The 23,932-nt window shown below is 40.7% G+C and overlaps 1 protein-coding gene across 1 annotated transcript in view; it reads right to left on the bottom strand.

Annotated features, from left to right (window-relative positions):
• QSER1 (glutamine and serine rich 1) overlaps positions 1 to 6,010 on the bottom strand; it is a gene marked incomplete at its 5' end in the record, with an annotated part of 77,910 nt that extends 71,900 nt beyond the window's left edge. The window contains one exon of the mRNA XM_082659414.1: positions 5,823 to 6,010. Within this exon, the coding sequence (XP_082515540.1) occupies positions 5,823 to 6,010 (188 nt within the window). The remainder of the gene's footprint in view (positions 1 to 5,822) is intronic.
• Positions 6,011 to 23,932: the final 17,922 nt, after the last annotated feature.

Raw genomic sequence — 23,932 nt, 5'->3', positions numbered from 1 at the left:
TCCAAGTGTCACTTGTTGAAGGGCACTCCAACATTTAGAAGCCAAGTAGAGAGGCAGCAAGTATATCATCCTGTCACCCTTCTGGATTACAAGTTTTGTTGTTTTTTTTTTAATTGAAGTACAGTTGATGTACAATATTATATTACACCTATATGTTACAGGTGTACAATATACTGTTTCACAATTTTTAAAGGTTACACTCCATCTATTGGATCACAAGTTCTTTCAGAGGCAGGACAGTGTCTCTTTCATCTTTATGGTACCCTGTAGAACTTAGCTTAGTAACAGAAACTCAGAGATGCTCAGTACATTCTAATGAGTGAATGAATGTTTGCCATTTGATTTCTCAAGCTTTCACTGAAGAAATATAATACTTGATAAAGGCAACAGTGCCTTGCATATAGTGGACACTCAAGTATTTGTTTAATGAATGAAAGAAAAATCCTGGACTGTGTTTTGCTATACACATTTTAGTACTCAAATTGTCCCAGAGAGCATGGCAAGGAAAGGCAGCAAGCAAGCAGCAGCCTACATCACCATACTTCCAACCAAAGACAATCACAAATGCCCTAAACCCTACATCCTGGTCCCTCCTACAGGGTAGCGGGGGAAGATGGGGAACGGTACTAGAGACTGCAGCAAGGAAAAGAAGGGCTTTCAATTCTCACACTAAAGCAGAGTTCTGCCTTTCATGTCATAAATATGTATTAAGCACCTATTGTGTGCCAGACACTAGAGTTAAGTATCAGGTATACAGCAGTAGGCAAAACAGATAGTGTCCTTCAAAGAACTTCCATTCTAAAGAGGAAGGTACCTATTACATAAATAGCATATAAGTATGTAGTTATATTTCTAAGAATTTTGTGGAAGCACAGTAAACATATGCCGTTGCTCAAAGTAACAGGGGGCCAAGGGTGAAAGGCAGGAGGTTTCTAACAGGAAATACCTTAAGAAGTCAGGCTGGGAGGTAGGGAAGGGGTGAGAATTAGTTAGGTGGAGGTAACAGCATGTATCAGGGTTTTAAGGTAGAAAGGAATTTAGGATGATCCAAGGAATTTTAGATTGGCCAGTAAATGCAGGGCCATACACAGCACATTCCAGATTTTTAAAAACTTGACCTTAAGGTGTAGGAGTAGCAATGGAAAGGTTTCAAGCAAAGGAGCAACACAAGCAAACTGGTAGATCTGTGCTTTTAAAACTCACTCTGAATGCTATGAAGAGAGTGAATTGAAGGGGGGGGAGGAAGAGAGAGGGACTGGGAATTTGGGGTTGGTAGATGAAAAATATTACATTTAGAAAAAAAAATATTACATTTAGAATGGATAACAATAAGGTCCTACTGTAAAGCACGGGGAACTATATCCAATTCATACTTTAAAAAGGAATATATATATATGTGTGTAGAACTGAGTCACCTTGCTGTACAGCAGAGATTGCCACAACTTTGTAAATCAACTCGACTTCAATAAAAAAATAAATAAATAAATAAAACAATGAATTGAAGGAAGGAAAGAAAAGGTTTAAGATTACTTAGTTATCCAAGTGAAAAATAATGGCTTGGATCAGGGTGGAGCAGTAGAAAGACAGTAGACAATTTCAAGATATATTTAAGAGATTAAAAAAAAATAGCAAGGCTTGGTGACTGAGCACACACAACTCTCAGGTTGTGGCCTGAGAAGCTAGGTGGACAGAGGTGCGACTTACTAGAAAGGATTCACTAGACAAGCAGAGGTGGGGTGGATGGGGAAAGTATGAGTTCATCACTAATGATTCTCACTATACACCCAAGTAAAAGCTCAAAGAGGTAGATGGATACGCGATTAGGTGCTCAGAAGAGGTCTGGGCTTTAGACACATATATGGGCATCTCCAGAGATGGTATTTAAAGTAACGGGCATGGATGTGATATCCTCAGGAGAAAGCACAGAATGGACAAGAAAGCCTATCAATCCCAAGCCCCAAGGAAACATGTGGAGATAGAAGAGTAAGAACTAGTGAAGAAGAGGAAAAAGCAGTGGGCCAGAAAGGAGGAAAACCACAATAGACAGTGCTATGGAAGTGAAAGGAAGCATGTTTCAATTAGGAAAACAAACGGACAGTGGAGATAAAGAACACTGAAATAAGGATATTAATGACGGCTAGGTTTCCAGGCCAGTTAACAAAAGGTCATTAATCCATTACATAGGTAGATTACAGCATTAGACTATCTTACCATGATGTAGTGCAGTACAGTAATGAAACATGCAGGCTTTAGATCCACAATGCCCAGGTTTAAATCCCAGCTCCACTACTTACTTGCTATGTGGGTCTAAGTTTATTAATGTCACAATGCCTCAGTTTCCAATTCTTAAAAGAGAAGGTAAAAATAATACCTACCTCAAAAGACTACTGTGAGGATTAGATAAACTAGTGTGGGTGTTTGTCACTTAAAACAGTAGCTAGCACAAATTAGTTGTCAGTAAATGATAGCTACTATTACAACACTGTTTTTATGGGAAAATACTTTCTGAACAACAGAAGTTTATAATCTTTCACTAATTTGGGATTGTCTCTACTCCTTATAAATTGTGATCTTACAGGTCTCATTACAAAAGCCTTGAGGGAAACGTTAGATTTAAAACTTACTCAAAAAGTCCTCAGTATAGTAGCTGACCATTTTTAGAGAAGCTAATCATTGTTTTCTTTTACGGAAGGGTACCTCTCACACTCACTGCACATTCATACTATAATCAGAAAGAACTTATGTATTAGGAAATTCTAAAAACTGGTGGCAAAAAAAAAAGGCTGTTTCAAGTCAAAAAGGCAAAAAACAAATATAATTCTATTTTAAAACAAAATATTTCCATTTAGTCACTTTCTGGTGTGACTAAACACAACATGTATCATCACCATGATGAAACAGTCTGTCTCTTCCTGTTCTGTACAAGATATAAATGTCAGGGAGAGAAAAGGTGCAGGTCCGTAGCTTTCTGATGATCATCTTATTTCCAAAAGCATGGAGAGGTATTTATAGTATTTAAACTAGCCCCATAAAGAGTATTTCCAACCACATGGTGATAGGCAAAGATATGCTCATTTGGTCCCTGAAACTAAGAAGATCCCAAATAAATGGAGATTTATCAATATATGACCAGGTCCCATCTCTGAACTTCCATATACATACCAAGCACTATTATAGAAACATTCAGAAATCTCTCTATACACTCTATTTAAGGTATCAATAAAATGCTTGAGTTTTCCCATTAGCACTTTAATTTTCAATTGTTAAGACAATGGAAATACCTAATACCTTATGGAGCTGTTATACCAAAAAATTGTTTACTGTGCTGTTTCCTATCAACTGATGAAAATGTTTCATTTCAGGACCAAGTAAAGACATAAGGTAGGATGTAAGATTCCATGTCAGTAACAACTGAATGTCATTACCATCTGTTAGCTTCTGAATAGGTTACTGGAAACAAGGTGAGAGGCTAACTCCTTATGGATAAGTATCCATACTGCGTCATCACAACTAGTATTCATTTCCACCTTCAAGAAAAACTGCCAAAAGGGGGAACAAAAATATTCAACTGATACACAAATTATGAAACAGTTTTTTAAAATGTTACAAAAATATGAGTAGGCTCCTGAAAGCACAGAATACTTAAAGGGCATATTTCAGATTCAGTATTTTTTATAGAACTGAAATGAGCGAGGACATCACAGTTTGAGGAATAAAATGAGGTACAATTAAGAAGTGTGTGTAGCCCTGTACAGATGGCCTGATCCTAACACAAGATGTTAACAAAGCAAGTTGATGGGGGAGGGGGAAAGCCTGCATTTTCTATGCTATAATTTAGCTAACTCCACCCCCAAAATATATTTTAAGAGGGGAGGGGCTTAGCATTTAAGAATCAGTAATTTCCAATAAACAGAAAATAAATCCCTTTTAGATTATGTGTTCCAAATAAATCTACTTACTGTTTTCAAATGTGTTTGGGAAGTCATTCTTTGTTACTTTGATAAATAACATTTGGAAAATATGACAAGTAGATTTTAGTTTCTTGACTCAGAAGTATTCTGCTAAAAGAAATAACAGAAATAACTAGATAGCATTTGTTTCATGTACCTAATAAAACAGTTGCCATTTAAAACATAAAATATGCTGCACAATTACCTATCACTGCTGTTCCCTGAAGAGAAAGTAATTTTAATTTGTAAATTATGGTATTTGATGCAAAAGCTACTTAAAAAATGATAGTCAAATTACCACCAAAAAAACCCCCAAAAAAACAAAAAAAAGGAAAAGTGCCATACATTTTTCATAAAACTCCTTAAAATGTCTTAACTGTATATAATACAAAGTTATGACTATTTCTGAAAAGTCTCAGCATTTAACTATTTAGCTCCAAATTGGCACATCACATTATTTTTTTAACCCCATCTCTTTTAAACAAAGGACCTAAAATTTTCTAAGAAAGCGTACTTCCCTTTTCTTGAACAAATTTTTTCTCATTCTCTCACAATCACCCCAAGGTACTATCTAAGACAAAGACCAGCTACTCTTCGCACATATTTTCCAAATCATGAACGTGGAACTTTTATAAAAACAAAGAAGATAACCTAGAATACTGTAATATATAAAGTAAAAAAAAAAAAAGTTCACTTCTGTCGTGACAATAATAAAGAAATCTGATGAGATCATAAAACCACGAAGCTTCCTGTTGGTAGCTGAGGATGAAGTCATTAGCAACCCAAGATTCCCTGGTCCTTGTAATCAGAAGCTGCACCTACCAGATTCTTCATTGTTCGGCAGAGGTGTCTTTAAAACACCCCGCTCCCGAATGGTCCAAACCAAACCACGCCTTCCAGTTATCATTCAAATGGACCGTTTCACGTTTCACAGTGTGGCACTACTACACATTTCCCGCGAGCTTAAATATCTAGTAAGAGTCAACATTTTAGATTCCCTTGGTCATGCTGGAGCAAAGATGAACTCTTGAACCCCACGCTACATAATGAACCGGGGCTTCAGAAACCGAGATGGAGAAGCATGCTTCTGTTCTTCAACCTTTATGGCCTTCACCGACCGCCCCTCACCTCCAATTTCTTCCCAACTTTAGTCACCCCAAGGCAAAGAGAGATTCCATACTTCCTGCTGTTGTTAAAAGAGGAGGACACCCAAGAGTAACTTTGAACCTGTATACGAGAAATAGCTTCATCTTGGCCACCACTGCAAACATATGTCACCCAGCCACGGCGCAGCGTTCGCGCCCCAACGGGCCCCCTCCTAGGGCCCACGCCCCCGGGGTTCTCCCGCAGCACAGCCCTCCCGGGTCCCCCAATGTCAGGGACGCAGCTCCGCGCCTCTTCCTCTCCCGCCTCCCCCACCCTCACACTCACCGCCGGGGCCCCCAAGACCACATTGTCGGTTCCAATACAATGGAATGTCACTGCCCCGAACCCCTCAGCGCCCCCCTCGTACCCCCGGAACCAGTCCCGAGTCTCCCTGATCGCCGAGTTCAGCCACGAACCCAAACTTCACCATGTGAGAGCCCGGACCCCGGAGGTGACGGGGACCCACGACTCCCGCCCAACCCTCCCTTTTACCCACGGTCCCCGACCAGCCCTGGCTGCGAGTCCCGCACTGGGCGCCCGCACCCACCCCAAGACCACCCCACAGGAGTCCTCAGCCGTCTCTCCCGGCCAGGGCTAGGGCGAAGAGACGAGCGGAGGGCTCCCAGCCGGCCCGGACCCCTGGGCGGGGCTGCACAGGGGCGAAGGCCCCAAACGCATCCCTGGCCTTTCCTGGCTCACCACGACCCCGCCGCCCACCCTCCCTACCTGGCCTTGAGGCTGGGGCTGCTGCCGCTGCTGCAGCTGCTGCTGGAGGCGGCGGCGACCGCCGCGGCTCGGGGTTCGTAGGCCCAGGCGGGGGCGGGGGGTTGTGCGGTGGCGTTGGCGGGGGCGGCGGGGAGTGCGGGCGGCGGCGGCGGGTCGGCGAAGCCGGAGGTCGCGTAGTTCCTGTCCATCGTGGGGGTTGCGTAGGGAGGGCGGGCAGCAGCGGGGGCTCCTCTAGGGCGCAGCGAGAGGGGGGCGGGAGGGGAGGGAGGGGGCGGGGGGAGGAAGAGGAGGAGGAGGCGGCGGCGGCGGCGGCGGAGGGAGCTGGCCCCCTCACATGGCCCCGGCGGGCGGACGGGCGAAGGGCGCGCTGGCCGGTTTGTGTCGGGGGAACCCGAGCCGCGGTGGGCGGCGAGGCCCCAGCTGGGCGTCAGAAAAGCGGCGGCATCCGCGGCCGGGACTCACGGCAGCGGCAGCGGTCGCTGCGCCCCATGTTGGTGGATTTCCCAGGATGCACCTCCCGCCCCCCTCCGCCCCGCGGCCTCGCCCCGCCTCCTCTCGGCGCCCCGCGCCCGCGGCTCGCGGGCCAGGCGGGCGGCCCGTGAGGCCTCCGCCGCCACCGCCGCCTCTGGAAGGCCAGCCGGGGCGGAGAAGGCTTGAGGCCTGTCTGGCCCAGCCGGCTCCGGGAACGCGGAGGGGCGCCCGCCAGCCCTAGCCCAACGGGCCGCGGACTTCCCGCCCTCGTCTGCTCCAAGGGGAGCTGTCCGCGCTCGCCGCGCCCCGCGTGGGAAGGGGCCGCGCCTGCCGTTAGTCCTCGCGAGGGAGGGGAAGTTGAACGGAAACCCAGCGCAGGGTGCTGCAGAGGGGGAGGCTTGTCAGCGCTTTGCCTGGAGTTCGTTATTTGACCCTTCGAGTTATTTTGAGCGACACAAATACTCAGTTCCCACATCGCGATTCCTTTCTCTGCTCCTCGTCCCAAACCAGAAACAGCTGAGCGGGCTGTTTTACAGTTCCGTTTACTCCCTTCCTGCCCAAAGCTTGGTGGGCTAGAGGACCCTTTTCCTGCTGTTAGGGGAGATTTACATTCAAAAAGATTCCAATTCAAACGTATTATTTTCCAATCCTAGTTGAAGGACTTTTCCCAGGGGCTCTTATTAACTGTCCCCACCCCCTCCTTGGCGATTTTTCTCATTCTGGGTTTCAGAATCGTCTGTCCCAAGATAAATACTGCCTCTTCATTGATTAATGCAGCTACCATCTGGATGACTTTAATTACCATAAATTTAAACTCACTGTGCACACGTTGTGTTGGACTTTTTGTTTGAGACTTGGAACTTCAGCAGGACTCTACCCAGACATTTCCGGTCAGACCTCCAAGCTGTTTGGTGGGGGGTAAATTAAAGATTATTTGCGGTTCTTCTAGTGTATGTCAGAGCTGTGTTTCTTTAGTAACTCACGAGTAGTGAAACTTCGGGATCATAGAAATCATCATTTGGTCCTTAAGGCATAAAGTAAAAGTTTAAAGAAACCGTAAAGTTTATTGACCACCACCCTTAAAAAATCAATACAGGTTTAACACCTATTTATGTGCTTAGCAGAGAAATCTATTCCTCAAGATAAGCCTGACATAAAGGTTAAGCAAATCAGACAGGCATAGTAGAAGTAATAAATTTGATACATTATCTCACCATTTAAAAAGCAGTTTAAACTTCGGTAATACCTGGTATTGGATCTGCTATTCCTTCTGAGATTAATTTTGTTCTGGGAGATTCTGTTTTCCTCCTGGCGCCTACATCCTTTTGTTCCTATTCATTCCTTTTTGTAAGTCTTTCGGCACCTGTGATGCTTGGAGTCTGGTCCGGGGTGGGGAAGCAAGGAAGTGAGTAGTCGTTATTTACAAATGAATTCAAATGTGTGGACACAAGTGACTTTGCCAATTTTATGTTAATCCAAGTATGCATTTACTGAGGATATCTTTGAAAAGTGGTTTTCTTTGGGGAAGGAATTTGCCAGATAATATGAGATCCTGCAGAGAAGTAACATAAATCTTCCTTACAACATTTACTTTTCTTATTGCAGACTGGAGATCTGTAATCTAAATAAAACAAAAAAAATTTTTTTCACTACTAACTATTCATTTATAAGTATTTTTGTGAGCACTAAAGTTTTGGCTGTATGGAAGGTGTAGGAAGTGGAGTGGCATGATATGTTTTATGGCACTTAGTTTGATACCCACAACTGGTACTCAGAATGAGTTATGCAGGCAATACCAAACAAGTGGCAATAAAACCTTTATAGTCCCTCACACCATTATGTAGTTTGTTTATGTCACATAAATCAGAGAAAAGATATTAAGCGGAAATTTTAGTATTTTATTTATTTAACAGTAAATTTTATTTTATTTTTATTTTTTATTGGAGTATAGTTTTACAATGTTGAGTTAGTTTCTACTATACAGCGAAGTAGTATTTGAAAAATAATATTACTCTGTCACCATATATGATGTTCCTTTGCCCATTAAGTGAAATTTCCCTAGTTTATCCTAAGTCAATGCAAGTATATTTCCAATGTTACAACATGTCTACAAAATAACATCATAAAATCTTTTTGGTAAAATTGATGGCATTATCTGAAGAATGTCTTCTACCCTACTGAAAATATACTCCCAACACTGCAAACTTTTCATGTTCTCTTTCAAATAATCCCCAACCACGCTGTTTAAGTCTGATCTAGACTGCCTCAAAAGTCTACAATGAGCCTTGTTGTTCTTGTTTTAAGTAAAAATGTTCATTCCAGTCTTTGCCTACGGAACTTATCCAGGTCAACTGTTATGTCTTCCATGACATTTCCCCAACTTTCCAAGGCAAAACCAATTGCTTCCTTTTCATTGCTCTATGGTGCTTATTATATTTATTATATTTAACACCATCTTGTTGCATTGCAATTCGTTGTGTATTTGCCCCTTTCCCTCACAGATCATGAGTTCCTTAAAGGCAGGAGTTGTGTTTAATTCATCCTTGTATCCTCAGTACTTACCACTACTCCTGACATTATATTAGGCTCTAAATACATATTTATTGAATGAATAAATACAAATAGTATTTTTAAAATACCCATTCAGAAATTCCATTTAATCATTTACATACTCCTTTCTAGAAACAAACAAACAAAGACAATTTGGTTGCAAGATGAATTGAGACCCTCCACTTAAAAGAGCCCTTCCTCCTCCCCCACTCCCATCTTCACTTCCTTCTGAGTTTATTGACTAGAAGTTAGTGATGCCTTAGAAAATGTCCATGAACACTCTCCCCACATTTCCGAACCTTCCTTCCATCCCATTAAAAAATCACTGAGTATTTCAACTGGTAGGAAACTTGGAGTAGTTCATCACCCTCATTCTGTTGCTGATGAAACTGAAGCCCAGGATTCAGCTTGTTTTAAGGTGATAGAGGCAATCACTTGGGGGAGGGAGTAATGGAACTCTATCTCCACTGAGGCAGCCTTGTTTATTAGCTTGTTCAGTTTGACATTGACCTGCCCAACAAGAAGGTCTGCCTCAACTCTGAGCACAGCGTACACACTCTGCTGTAGACCCTGGGGAAAACAGGAAAGGCCGTTTCCTACCCTGGCTCCAAGTAGTGAGGGCCTGGGCCTCCAGCCTGCAGGATGGACCAACGTAGACACAACTCTGATCCTCTCCTGCCTTCCAGACAAATCTAAGACCTGGCAATCCTGCTCAGTGATGGGAGTTCCTGCAGAGACCTTCACTTGCCCTGCTCCTCTGTAGCTTCCCTGCAATAAAGTCCAGCTGCTTTTGCTGGGGCAGGTGAGTGGGCAAGAATAACCAATATGTATCGAATACATATGTGCTAGGTCCTGTGCTATGGGCTTTGCATGGTTTATCTCATTTAATCTTCAAAATATCCTTACAATGTGGGTCACTATTATTTCCATTTTATAGGAAATTGAGGCTTAATGACATTAACTGCCCAAATCATATAAACTAATATAAATTGATAAGAGTGCAAGTGGAGCTTCAAACCAGCTATGTTTGACTCCAGAACCCAATAGGCTTGGTTAAAGTGCTACTGCCAGGTATCTCCACTAAAGAGTTGCTATGTTTTCTTTTATAATTAATGAATGTTTTGTGGGTACTTTAAGACTGTAAACTCCTGAAGCATCATTCCTTCACCACTGGTTTTAGTATCTGTATTAGTTTCCTGTGGCTGCAGCAACAAATTATCACTAACTAGGTGGCTTAAAACCATAGAAATTTATTGTCTCAAAATTCTGGAGGACAGAAGCCCTAAATCAAGATGTCTGCCTGTGTGCTCCCTCTGGAGGCTCTAGGGGAGAATTCTTCCTTGCCTCTTCCAGCTTTTGGTGGCATTCCTTGGATCGGCTACCTCACTCCAGTTTCTGCCTCTGTCTTCACATTGCCTTCTCCTCTGGATGTCTTTTTCATCTGTCCTTTATAAGAACACTTGTCACTGGATTTAGAGTCCCCCCCGGGTAATCCAGGCTGATCTCATCTCAAGATCCTTAACTTAATGACATCTGCAAAGACCCTTTTTCCAAATAAGGTCTCATTCACATGTTCTGTGGATTAGAAGATGGACACGGCTTTTGGGGAACCACAAATCAGCTCACTACAGCATATCCACTGATGATTCTTGATGAAATCAATTATTATTATGGTTACCAAACTGTAATTTTTGTAACTCCATCCTTTCTTCTATAATAATTAGTTATCATTCTTCTAGAAGAAGGAACTTTTCTTTATCTCCTATTTATCTACCTATTTATTTCAGTATAGATTCATGAATTTTTTTATTCAATGGAGTTGTGCAGTGTAGAAATAACTTAGCAGGTTCAGGTTGTCCAAACCCTGTGTATTCCAAAGAAAGGTTTGGCCCTTGCCAGGCTCCAGGGCCATAACTTCTAAGCGCTTGGAATATCCTGTCTGTTAAGAGTGGTTTTGTTTACCTAAGGCCTTGGACCACACTAGATAGCTATGCTAACAATGTGATTTATGGTGGGGGCTTTGGACCACACAGTATCAGCTTGACCACTGGAGGGGTTAGAGAATTAAGGTCAGCCACCAGGGAGTCAGCCATGCCTAGGTGATCAACCTCCCCCCAAAAAAACAAAAACCCTGGACACCAAGGCTCAGGTGAGCTTCCCTGGTTGGCAACACATCATGTGATGAATGTCCACAGCACTCCACTGGGAGAACACAACTTCAAGCTGCACCTGGTCTCCCTTAGACTCTATGCCTTCTTCCATTATTGATTTTAATCTGTATCCTTTCATTGCAACAAACTGTAACCATCAGTATAACAACTTGACTGCCTTGTGAGTTCTTATAGCAAATCATTGAATACAGGGTGGTCTTGGGAGTCCTTGAACACAGGATTATAATCTGTTACCATATTTATTTATTTTGATGTTCAAATAGTGCCATATTTGGCCCAATACCCAAACATTTAATTACTTTAGTATAATTCCTCACAATAAGGAGCCATGTGAACCTCTTAAACAGGGAGTAAATGATCAAAGCTATGGAAAACATTCCCTTGCCCTTCCTAAAGTCCCACCCCATTCCACATCTTCAGCCTGGATGGAACATCAGTGTATCAACATGAGAAGTACAGTTCCTTCATAGGTTTACACACATACACACCACCACCACCAACAACAACAACAAAAAAAAGAAAAGAAAACAATATTCCACTACTTATACTCCTGTTCTGGTTGTTTGCAAACACAACTTGAGGCAAATATCTTCCAGAGGTTTTGCTGCTGGAGGATTGAACCCCAAACCAAGGGTGGTAGAGCATGTGTTCTCAAGCCTCCAGTTTCTCATCTATGGCCTAAGAGTAGGGCACTAAAGCTCACTCTGCCTGAGCAGAAATCCCCCTGCATAGCTGGTTTATATCCTCTCCCTTCTCTTGTTGCTTCTCTGTTCCCTTTATCACAAAGCCCCAGATATGGTGGTGGTAAAGGAAGCTTGTTGGGAGAGATCTAGACTTCACCTAATTGTCGTGCATGTTAATGTTAGTATATGTATATTAACTACTAAGCGCATCATTACCTGGTATCAGATTCAATTTTGTCAAATGGGATTTCTCCGTTACTTAAGATCCAGATACAGTAGGCTCAAACATCATGTGGAAGTCCAAAACCCTCTAACAATTTTCTGCAAAGTCTAGGGAAACTTATAGTCTCTTGCTCAACATGTCTTCAAGTTTCTTCTGCTTCCATGAGTTGTTTCTCTGTTCAAGGGAGAAATTGAAATTCATTCTCTTTATAGAGTTACACACACACACACACACACACTCTCATAGAGAACATCTTTGAAAGTAACAAAGTAAGCCCAGACTAGTCATTATCCTAGTTTTATTATTTTTATGCATACTCATCTTTTTTGCTACTCATGTAACGTGGCTGCTTGCTCACAACATTAAAAACTCAGAGGGAGCATTGGTCATGACATGTTGTAGCAGACTCCTCTGGTGCCCACATCACATCCCTTGGCTCACCTCTGAGACAGTGCTGACTTACCTTGTGTGCATAGCAGCCTACCCCAAGACCCTGCCATGCATCTTTCTGCATTCTGCTTTCTTGGGCAACACTGGAGCTCCCCAGAATGCAGGGGAGTTTGTATTTCCCCATCAGGAGAAATCCTCAATCAATGGAGAATGGATGTCCAGCCTCCCAGCTTCCAGGTGGGCTGTTATGGGAGGCATTTTTCATCCTTCTCAGAGAGTGGTCCTTATAGAAGTGAGCCCCTGCTGCCGACAACAGCAACTTTGATAATATGCCCTTTGGTTTGTTCTCCTGTCCTGCCTTTCTCCCTTCACTGTCATTCTTGCTCCCTCCCAATTAAACTACCTGCGCCCAAATTGTTCTGCTTTTGGGGGAACATGTCTTATATTATTGTTTGATATAACTACTTAATTTTAGTGTTGTGATTTAAATTTGTAGGTATGAGCTGTCTCAAGTCTTAGTTATTGAATCTTCTCCTATCAGCTATGGATTGGCTAAGGGGACAAGGCAGAGTGAAGGAAAGAATGTTGCTAAAAGTGCTAGAAGCCACATCTTGAAAACATGTTCAAGAGGTCAGAACTTGGACATTTCCAAAGAAGTTATGATACAAGGGTGAAACAAGTGGGCTGGGGTCTTTAAAAAAACAAAACAAAACAAAACAAAACTGTAGTCCTTCCTAACAAAAGCTTATATGCCCACCCCCACTCCCCAAATAAAAACTAATGATATACTCTTTGGAGAGACAGAATAGCATAATGCTTAAGAGCATAGACTCTGGAGCCAGGCTACATTCACTCAAATACTGCTTCTGCTGCTTACTGTGTGAAGTTGGGTAGACTACTTACCTTCTCTGTGCCTCAGTCTCCTTTTCTGTATAATACCTGCCTGTAAAATTATTACTTAGTAATAATACCTGCCTCATAGAGGTATTAAGAGAATTAAATAACAGTATGTGCTTGGAACAGTGCTTGGCACATAGTTTTCAATTATTTTTTAACTTTTTATTTGGACATGGAGTAGAATAAAGAATAATACAAAGCATATCCTGTATCATTCATTAACATTTCATAAATGCTAACATTTACTACATTTGCTTTCAAACTCTCAGGCACACCATTCTTCTCAACATCATACTGGAGGTTCGGCCAGAGCAATAAGGTGAGGAAAACAGAAAGAAAAAAATAAAACTATGTTTATTTGTGAATGTCCTGTTTATTTGTGAATGTCCTGTTTATGTCATAGGAAATCCTAAGGAATCTATTTTAAAAAGTAGAACTAATAATTGAATTTAGCAAGATCACAGGATACAAGGTCAATAAGTAAAAAAACAATTGTATTTCTACATAGTAACAATAAACAATTGGAAAATACAATTTCTAAAAATTGAGAAAAATATTTCTAAAAATATTCACAAACTCTTAATTTCAAAGTATTCAATCGAGTGGCTTTTAGTATATTCATAAGGTTGTACAACCATCACCACTATCTAATTCTAGAACATTTATAACACCTCAGAAAGAAACCTCATTTCTAATAGCAAACACTTCTCATTCCCTCCTCCCCCTAGCCTTTGACAACCATTAATCTACTTTCTTTATGGACTTGCCTATTCTGGACTTTTCATATAAATGGAATCATACAGTATGTGTGGACTTTTGTGTCTGACTTCTTTCACTTAGCATAATGTTTCCAAGTTTCATCCATGTTGTAGCATCTATCAGTACTTCATTCCTTTTTACAGCTGAATAATATTCCATTATATGGATATACCACATTTTGTGTATTCATTCATAGGTTGGTAGACATTTGGGTTTTCCACTTTTTGGCTATTATGAATAATGCTACTATGAATATTTGTATACAAGTTTTTACATGAATATGTGTTTTTAATTCTGTTGGGTATACCTAAGAGTTAGAAAATTAAATTTTAAAAATAGCATTTTGAATAGCATAAAAAGACACAAACTGCTTAAGGATGAATTTAACAAAATATATGCAATCCTTGTATACATAAATCTATGAACATTGCTGAGAAATATTTTCAATATCTTGAAAAATATATTATGGATTGGAGGACTCATAATTGTTGAGGGTGATTCTCTTCAAATTTTTCTATAAATTTAATGCAATTCTAAATTCTCCAAAGTATTCTGATTTAGAAGTTGACAAGCTAATTCTAAAATATACATAGAAATGCAAAGTGCTTTGAATAGCCAAAATAATTTTGGGAAAGAATAAAGTTGTAGGACTTACACTACTTCTTTTCAAGACTTACTACAAAGCTTCAGTGAGCAAAACAGTACAGCATTGGCATAACGATAGACAGAGATGAATGAAACATAAAAGAGGGCCCCAGGTATATCATCAATTGATTTTCAACAAAGATTCCAAGATAATTCAGATAATTAGGTGGGGAAAGGATAGGCTTTTAAACAAATCTTGCTAAAACAATTGCATAGTTGAATGGAGGAAAATGAATCTCAATCCTAACTTCATATATACACAAAAATTAGACTTACATGTTAAAGCTGAAACTGTCAAATGTCTAGAAGAAAACAGAGGGAAATCTTTACAATCTTGGGGCAATGATTTCTTGACAGGGCACACAAAATAATGAACATAAAAGAAAAGCAGATACATTGGACTCCATCAAAATTTAAAACTTCTGCATTTTGAAAGACACTGCTAAGAAAATGAAAAGGCAAGCTATGACTAGGAGAAAATATTTGCCAGACACATATCTGACAAAGGGCTTGTATCAAGACTATACAAAGAACACTTGTAGCTCAAAAGTAAGAAGAGAAACTAACCAATTAAAAAATGTCCACAGGGCTTCCCTGGTGGCGCAGTGGTTGAGAGTCCGCCTGCCGATGCAGGGGACACGGGTTCGTGCCCCGGTCCGGGAGGATCCCACATGCCGTGGAGCGGCTGGGCCCGTGAGCCATGGCTGCCGAGCCTGCACATCTGGAGCCTGTGCTCGGCAACGGGAGAGGCCACAACAGTGAGAGGCCCGCGTACCACAAAAAAAAAAAAAAAAAAAAATGTCCACAGATTTGAATGAGCACTTGATAAAAAGAAGATATGCAAATAGATAATAAGCACATAAAAAGATACAAAAATAAAAAATTTTTTAAAAAGATACTCAAGGGCTTCCCTGGTGGTGCAGTGGTTGAGAGTCCGCCTGCCGATGCAGGGGACACGGGTTCGTGCCCCGGTCTGGGAAGATCCCACATGCCGTGGAGCGGCTGGGCCCGTGAGCCATGGCCACTGAGCCTGCGCGTCCGGAGCCTGTGCTCCGCAACGGGAGAGGCCACAACAGTGAGAGGCCCGCGTACCGGAAAAAAAAAAAAAAAAGATACTCAATATCATCAGTCATCAGGGAAATGCAAATTAAAACCACAATGAGATACCACTACATTCCACCAGAGTGGATAAAATTAAAAGACTGTAACAGCCAGTGTTGGCAAGGATGTGGGAGCCACTGGAAACTTCATACGTTCCTGTTGGGAATGTGAAATGGTTCAACCACTTTGAAAAATAATTTGGTAGCTTCTTATAAAGTTAAACATACGCCCATCTATTACCAGCAGTACTACTCTGAGGTACTTACCCAAAAGAACTGAAATTATATGTCCACACAAAGACTTGTAGAATAATGTTCATAGTAGCTTTATTCACAAATACTATCAACAGGTGAATAAACAAATTGTGATATACCAATACAATGAAATACTATTCAGCAATAAATAGGAATAAACTACTGGTATATGCAACAATATTCTGCTGAGTAAAAGAAACCAGACACTAAAGAATACATGTCATATTATTTGATTTAGTATATAAAATTCTAGTATAGGCAAAATTAATCTATAGTGACAGAAAATAGGTTGGTGGTAGCCTGAGGCTGGAGAGTCAGGGAATTGATAGGAAAGGGGCAGATGGGAAATTTCTTCAGTTGGGATGATTGCTACTTGGGTGTCTACATTTGTTAAAACTCATGGAACTGCTTGGTGAAGATGGCTCCATTGTATGGCATGTAAATTATACACCAGTGAAGTTGTTATATGTGTAAAAAAAAATCAGAGAATACAAAAGTGCTCTTGGAAATTAAAAACATGACAATCTAAAAATGTTTAATTTAATAGAGTTAGAAGTTAAAGTATAAGAACTTATGCAGAAAGAAGAATGGCTGGAGGAAGAAATTGGAAATAGTGGATCAATCCAGAAAGTCCAATATTCAACCATTAGGAATCATACAAAAAGTAGAGAAAACTGAGGAGAAGAAAGTGGCAAAAAATTATACAAGAAAGTTTTCTAGAATTACGGGGCACAGAACTTCACATTAAAAGGAGGCACTTGTTGCCATGAACAATAAATGAAAACCAAGGCCCAGAATTGTGAATTTGAGATCACCAGGGGTAAGAAAATTTGCAAGTTACCAGAGGATGAAAACTAGACCTCAGGAGACAAGAACAAAAACAGGGAGACCAGTGTTATGAGTGAATTGTGTCCTCCTAAAATTTTAGATTTGAAATCCTAACCCTTAGTATCTCAGAATGTGACTGAATTTGGAAATAGGGTCTTTAAAGAGGTAATTAAGTTAAAATGAAGTCTTTAGGATGGGCCCTAATCCAATATGACTGGTATCCTTACAAGAAGAGGAGATTAAGACAGACGCAGAGAGAGAAGACCGTGCAAAAACAGAGAGAAGATGGCTAATCCACAAGCCAGCTAGAGAGGCCTCAGAAGAAATCAACCCTGCCAATCTCAGACTTCTAGCCTCCAGAATTGTAAGAAAATAAATTTCCATCGTTTAAGAAAAAAAAAAAAAAAAAAAGGTTTCCCGAGGGAAATAAATATGTCAAGAAATGGAATCAGAACACTGTTAGAATTCTTAATGGTGATTAGATGCTAGAAGATGTTAGAGCAATATCCACATTATGCCAAGTAAAATGATTTTTTAACCTAGAACACTACACTTAGCTAAATTATAAATCAAATTTGAGAGTACAGAAAACATTCAAGTTCATGCAAGAATGAGGGATTTGATCCGCTCTTTTCAACTACTTTTCCTTTGGGCGTGCCTTAGCCGGCTAAGGAATAGGACCAATTTCTCAAATTGTTCTCAATATTATAATCTCTGATATAAGTACTTTAATCTGTTTAAAGCTACTTAATGCTAGGAATTGTTGGAAAATGAACAAGAATAAAATGAAATGAAAATGGTAAATAATGAAACATTACAAAGTTTTCAAAAGCTGTAATACTACTACTATTAGGTGTTAACTCACGTTTACATAAAACTTTGCAATTGAAAGACTTTTAACATGGTCAGAAGAAATGAAAGATCCTGTAGAGCAGTGGTCCCCAACCTTTTTGGCACCAGGGACCGGTGGCTTCCTGGAAGACAATTCTTCCTCGGATGGTGGGGGCAGGGGATGGTTCAGGCAGTAAAGCAAGCGATGGGGAGCGACGGGGAGCAGTAGATGAAACTTCAATCACTCGCCGGCCGCTCACCTTCTGCTGAGCAGCCCGTTCCTAACAGGTTCGCGTTCTGGTCCGCCGCCCAGGGGTTGGGGACCCCTGCTGTAAAGTAAGCGTTTGGCCTAGAGACTGACACATGATAGATCCTTATGGTGGACACACCCTAAGGTGATCCCCAATGATCTCTCACCTCTGGTATTCAAATCTTTGTAGAATCTCCTTCCTTAAGTGCAGGTGGAAACTGCAACTTTGTTCTAACCAACAGAGTATAGCAAAGATAATGTGATGTCTCCCTTGTGATTATGTTACATTACATAAGGCTTTACTTTGCTAGCAGACACACTCTAGCGATCTCTCTCTTGGCTTGATGAAATAAGCAGCGGTATAGAGGAATCCCATGTGGCCGGGAACTGCTGGTGGCTTCTAGGAACTGCAAGTGGCTTCTGGAGCTAAGGTTGGCCTCTAGCCTCCAGTCCATAAAGGCCTTCAGTTCTACAGATGCAAGGAGATGAATTCTGCTAACAACCTGACTGAGCCTGAAAGTGGATTCTTCCACGACACAGGTTGCAGATGAGAACACAGCCTGGCCAACACCTTGAGTGCAGCCTTGTCAGACCCTGAGAAGAGGACTTGCTAAGTGGTGCCTGGACTCTTGACTCATAGAAACTGTGGGATAATAAATGTGTGTTTGTTTGAAGTCGTCAGATTTGTGGTAATTTGTTATGCAGCGAAAGAAAACTACTACAGTGCTCAACAAATGTTAATTGATTTGAAATGTAAATGAGGTTACGTCTACTGTCTAATCGCCTTCTTTCTGACCATCCTCTTGGTTCTGCATTGTTTAACCCCTGCCCCATGTCATCTGGTTTGTGACAGGAGATTCTGATTGATCTTGCCGCCCGCCTTGGGATGATTCTTGATGTCTGAAGTAGTAGTTTTTCTGCCCAATATCCGCTTGCCCCTGATTTAGTAACAGCATCATCTTCTTTTAGGGAACTGTCTCTCTCCAACTTCCAATCATGGTATGCTATCCTCTGGATACAGGGTGGGTACATGAACCAGGCCTGCCCACTCATTGGCCCAGCTAAGGTCATGTGACCCAAGCATGGCCAGTTAGAATCTTGATGGTAACCTGTGGGCTTTGGATGGGAGAAATTGCTTCTCTGCAGTCACTAAGCAGGTATAATGTAAGCCTGTGGCTGTGCCTTCCCCTGAGAATGGAGGAAGCCTGTGGGCAGCAGGACAGTGTTAACACAAAGAAGCAGATTTTAGAACTTGAGATATTAAGTCCCTGAGGACAGTTCCAACTGCAGACTTCCCAGTTTTGTAGACCAGTTTGAATTAAGTTTTTGTGACTTTCAACTAGAGTTCCGACTTATATAGCGTCTTTTAGACTCTGCCTCCTAATCTATTTACCAGTGACCCTGACATCATTTCTTCTGGTCCCTGAGTGAGAAAAATACACTGAGTCAGCAATGGACTTGACAATCCTGCATTAACTTTGTAAGGACATTTCTAATCACCCTCACCTTCCAAATCTCTCTGGTTTTAGCCCTCAGAGTTGTCCTTCTTAAGCATATTTAATAAGCTGTTAGGACAGGTTCTATCTTTAGATGAAATGTGGCTACTCCACCTAGTTTTTTAGAGTTTGTGTCTGTGTTTCATTATCTTGTCACAGCAATCAAAATCTAGGAGATATATACATATATATTATAACATTTTTTTAGAGATTCATATATTTTGTTTTTGTTTTTTGGCTGTGTTGGGTCTTCATTGCTGCGTGCAGGCTTTCTCTAGTTGCGGCAAGCCAGGTCTACTCTTTGTTGTGGTGCGCAGACTCTTCACTGTGGTGGCTTCTCTTTGCTGTGGAACACGGGCTCTAGGTGCGTGGGCTTCAGTAGTTGTGGCACACAGGCTCTGTAGTTGTGGCTTGTGGGCTCTAGAGCACAGGCTCAGCAGTTGTGGCACATGGGCTTAGTTGCTCCACAGCATGTGGGATCTTCCCAGACCAGGGCTCAAACCCATGTCCCCTGCATTGGCAGGCGGATTCTTTTTTTTTAATTAATTAATTTATTTATTTTTGGCTGCATTGGTCTTTGTTACTGTGTGCAGGTTTTCTCTATGCGGCGAGCGGGGGCTACTCTTTGTTGCGGTGTGCGGGCTTCTCATTGCGGTGGTTTCTCTTGTTGTGGAGCATGGGCTCTAGGCACGTGGGCTTCAGTAGTTGTGGCTCGCAGGCTCAGTAGTTGTGGTTCATGGGCTCTAGAGCACAGGCTCAGTAGTTGTGGTGCATGGGCTTACTTGCTCCGCGGCATGTGGGATCTTCCCCAAACAGGGCTTGAACCCAGAACCCCTGCATTGGCAGGTGGATTCTTAACCACTGTGCCACCAGGGAAGTCCGAGGATATATTTTTGAATTTCTTGAAATTTTACTTATAGACTTCACCTAGTTAAATATTACATAAAACACATAACGAAAACAATACACTCTTTTTTCCTACTCTTCAACAGAATATAAGGAAGTATTTAAAAAAAAAAAACTTTCAATTGGTCCTAAGAAAACTTTTTGTCATAAAAGTAATTTTTTTAAATTAATACTTTACTTTTTAGAGCAGTTCAGAGCAAAATTGAGTGGGAAGTATAGAGTTCACATATACCCCATCCCCACACATGAGCAGCCTCTCCCACTATCAATATCCCACATCAGAGTGGTACATTCATTATAATTGATAAACCTACATTGACACATCATTATCAGCTAAAGCCCATTATGGTTCATTCTTCATGCTGTACATTCTATGGGTTTGGACAAATGTATAATGACATGCATCCACCATTACAGTATCATACAGAGTAGTTTCACTGCCCTAAAAATTCATCCTCCACACCCACCCCCTCACCCAATCCCTGACAAGCACTGATCTTTTTACACCTCTGTAGTTTTGCCAATTCTAGAATGTCATATAGTTGGAATCATAGTTTGTCGCCTTTTGAGATTGGCTTTTTTCTCTCAGTAACATTCATCTAAGTTTCCACTATAGTCTTTTCATGTCTTGATAGCTCATTTCTTTTTAGCAATGAATAATATTCCATTATCTGAATGTACCACAGTTTATTCACCTACTGAAGGACAACTTGGTTGCTTTCAAGTTCTGGCAATTATAAGTAAGGCTGTTATAAACATCCATATGCAGGTTTCTGTGTGGACATAAGTTTTCAACCCATCTGGGTCAGTACCAGGGAGCATCATTGCTGGATCAAATGGTAAAAGTATGTTTAGTTTTATAAGAAATTGCCAAACTGTCTTCCAAAGTGGCTGCACCATTTTGCATTCCAACCAGCAGTGAATGAGAGTTCGTTTTGCTCCACATCCTCACCAACATTTAATGTTGTCAGTTCTGGATTTTGGCCATTTTAATAGGTGTGTATCTCTTTGTTGTTTTGATTTGCAATTCTCCAATGACACGCTGTTGGACATGTTTTCATATGCTTACTTGTCACCAAAATATCTTTTTTTTTTTTTTGCGGTACGCGGGCCTCTCACCGCCGTGGCCTCTCCCGCCGCGGAGCACAGGTTCTGGACGCGCAGGCTCAGCAGCCATGGCTCACGGGCCTAGCCGCTCCGCAGCATGTGGGATCCTCCCGGACCGGGGCACGTACCCGTGTCCCCTGCATCGGCAGGCGGACTCTCAACCACTGCGCCACCAGGGAAGCCCCTAAATATCTTTTTTGGTGAGGTATTTGTTCAAGTCTTCTGCCCATTTTTAAATCGGGTTGTTGGTTTTCTTACTGTTGAATTTTGAGACTTCTTTGTATAATTTGGATAACAGTCCTTTATCAGATGTGTCTTTTGCAAATGTTTTCTCCTAGTCACTACCTTGTCTTCTCATTTCCTTGATTAAAGTAATTTTAAGGAGTATAAGTATTAACATTTATGGATTATTCAATTGGATAAAAAAATTTAAGGTGGTCTAAATGTTGAACATGAAGTTATGTTTAATAATAATCAGTTTAGGGCTTCCCTGGTGGCGCAGTGGTTGAGAGTCTGCCTGTCGATGCAGGGGACACGGGTTCGTGCCCTGGTCCGGGAAGATCCCACATGCCGCGGAGCGGCTGGGCCCGTGAACCACGGCCGCTGAGCCTGCGCATCTGGAGCCTGTGCTCCGCAATGGGAGGGAGAGGCCACAACAGTGAGAGGCCCGCGTACCGCAAAAAAAAAAAAGAAAAAAAAAATAATCAGTTTATTTATGTGTATGATACATAGTATTACTTGTGTTTCTCTTATGTTGGAGGTACTATTACTCCTATAATTTAGTGTAACATTACTATATTTTTTTGATTTTTAATTTATGTATAGATATAGGTCACAGAAGTAAATTCAGTTTTAAGGAGTAATATATTATAAATTTGCTTCAAACAATATATTAAATATTAAAACAGTGTTAAGGAATATTGCACTTTCACAACTGCAACTAAACTGTTTAGAAAGCTAGCACCACTGGGTGAAAGATACATACAGCAATACCATGCTGTAAACATTGTTTTGAAAACATGCAACATGTTGTTCACATTTAACTCATATAATTATATGCCACTATATGAAGAATGTTTAATTGAAACAAGCAACAAATATTTACTTAGCATAAAGTTTATTCACATGTATAAAAAGTGTCTGTGATAACAAATCCGTTAAAACCAAAATATAATCAAACCTGTAGGAAAAATATGCATTCAAAAATGGGTTGCTTTTTCCAGATAATGAAAATGCTGACAAATTTGTACTGAATTGCCTTAAACTCTTAAACTGTTAGGGAGACATTTGTAAACGACAAAAAATGTTGAAGGAAACACACAATACAGAAGATTGAAGGCATCATTATATATCATATGTGTTCCAAAATGCTACACAGGCAGGATCTACAAAAGAATCTAGTTTTTAAAAAAATTACAGAAATTCTAGACACTCTTCTAGTAGTATAAATGTCACATACATTTCAAATCAAACTAGTAACTAATTTATTTCACATTCAGTTAGAACAAAAGCAAAATGAATAATATGAAATTAAGCTTTTAAACAGCACTAACAAACTTTTTCTCACTAAAAAATTCTCTTGCACATATAGGAAAAGTACACACATACATAACTTATCTGAGAAATAGGAAAAAATGATTAGAATTTTACAGGCAAACGGGAAACCAGACACAGAGGATGCTGTTGCTCTAGTTTTTAATTGTTCTGAGAATTATCACCCAGCTCTGTATAATCACTCAGAGGGCACAATATTAACAGATGCAAAACTTTGACACAGTCATAATTTGTGCTCTCTTTGATTTTTTTCATCTTGAAAAGAGAATATTCTGTGTAGAATTATCTAGCCTACTGAAGGCATAACCCTATTAATGTGTACTTGTCTTTTTCTAGGCTTATTCCCTTTTCATACCCATATTACATTCATTTCCTGATTGTGATAGAGGAGAAAACTGATATACCTAATTAGAAAGCTTTGTGTCAAAAATAGATTTAATGGTTAACACTAATATGTTACCCAGGGAAGAAGCACAAACAAAACAAATTAATCAAACTAGAAAACCCACCACCAAAAGTATACAAGGAATAGAAAAGCGTGAATGGGACAGAAATATGTGTCAATAATTTTATATTGATATTTTCCTTTTAATTATTATAAGTATTTGATTATGGTTCTATCACATTTTCTTTTTTATATTTAAAGTATTATGAGCTCAACATTGGATGCTCTACAAATACCAGTTATTTCATAATCTTAATGATAAATTCTAGATTTGTTCAAGTCAGAGCAACAGTTTCACACTTAATGATGGCACATGACAAATCTAGGCTACTGCTGGGGTGACAGGGGTTGTCACAGGCTCTGAAGCTAGATTTGCAGTTAGATTCTTGTGAGTCAATGGGAGTAAACAAGTTCATGGAATATTTCAAATTGTGATTCAATAAAAGATATATCGTATCTTATATATATATTGGGGTTTTTTTGCAGTACGCGGGCCTCTCACTGTTGTGGCCTCTCCTGTTGCGGAGCACAGGCTCCGACCGCGCAGGC

This window comes from Grampus griseus, assembly GCF_964374135.1.
Source record: "Grampus griseus genome assembly, chromosome: 8".
Classification (NCBI taxonomy): domain Eukaryota; kingdom Metazoa; phylum Chordata; class Mammalia; order Artiodactyla; family Delphinidae; genus Grampus; species Grampus griseus.
Note: the sequence above shows the minus strand (reverse complement) of the source record. Positions and strands in the feature narration are given on the sequence as shown.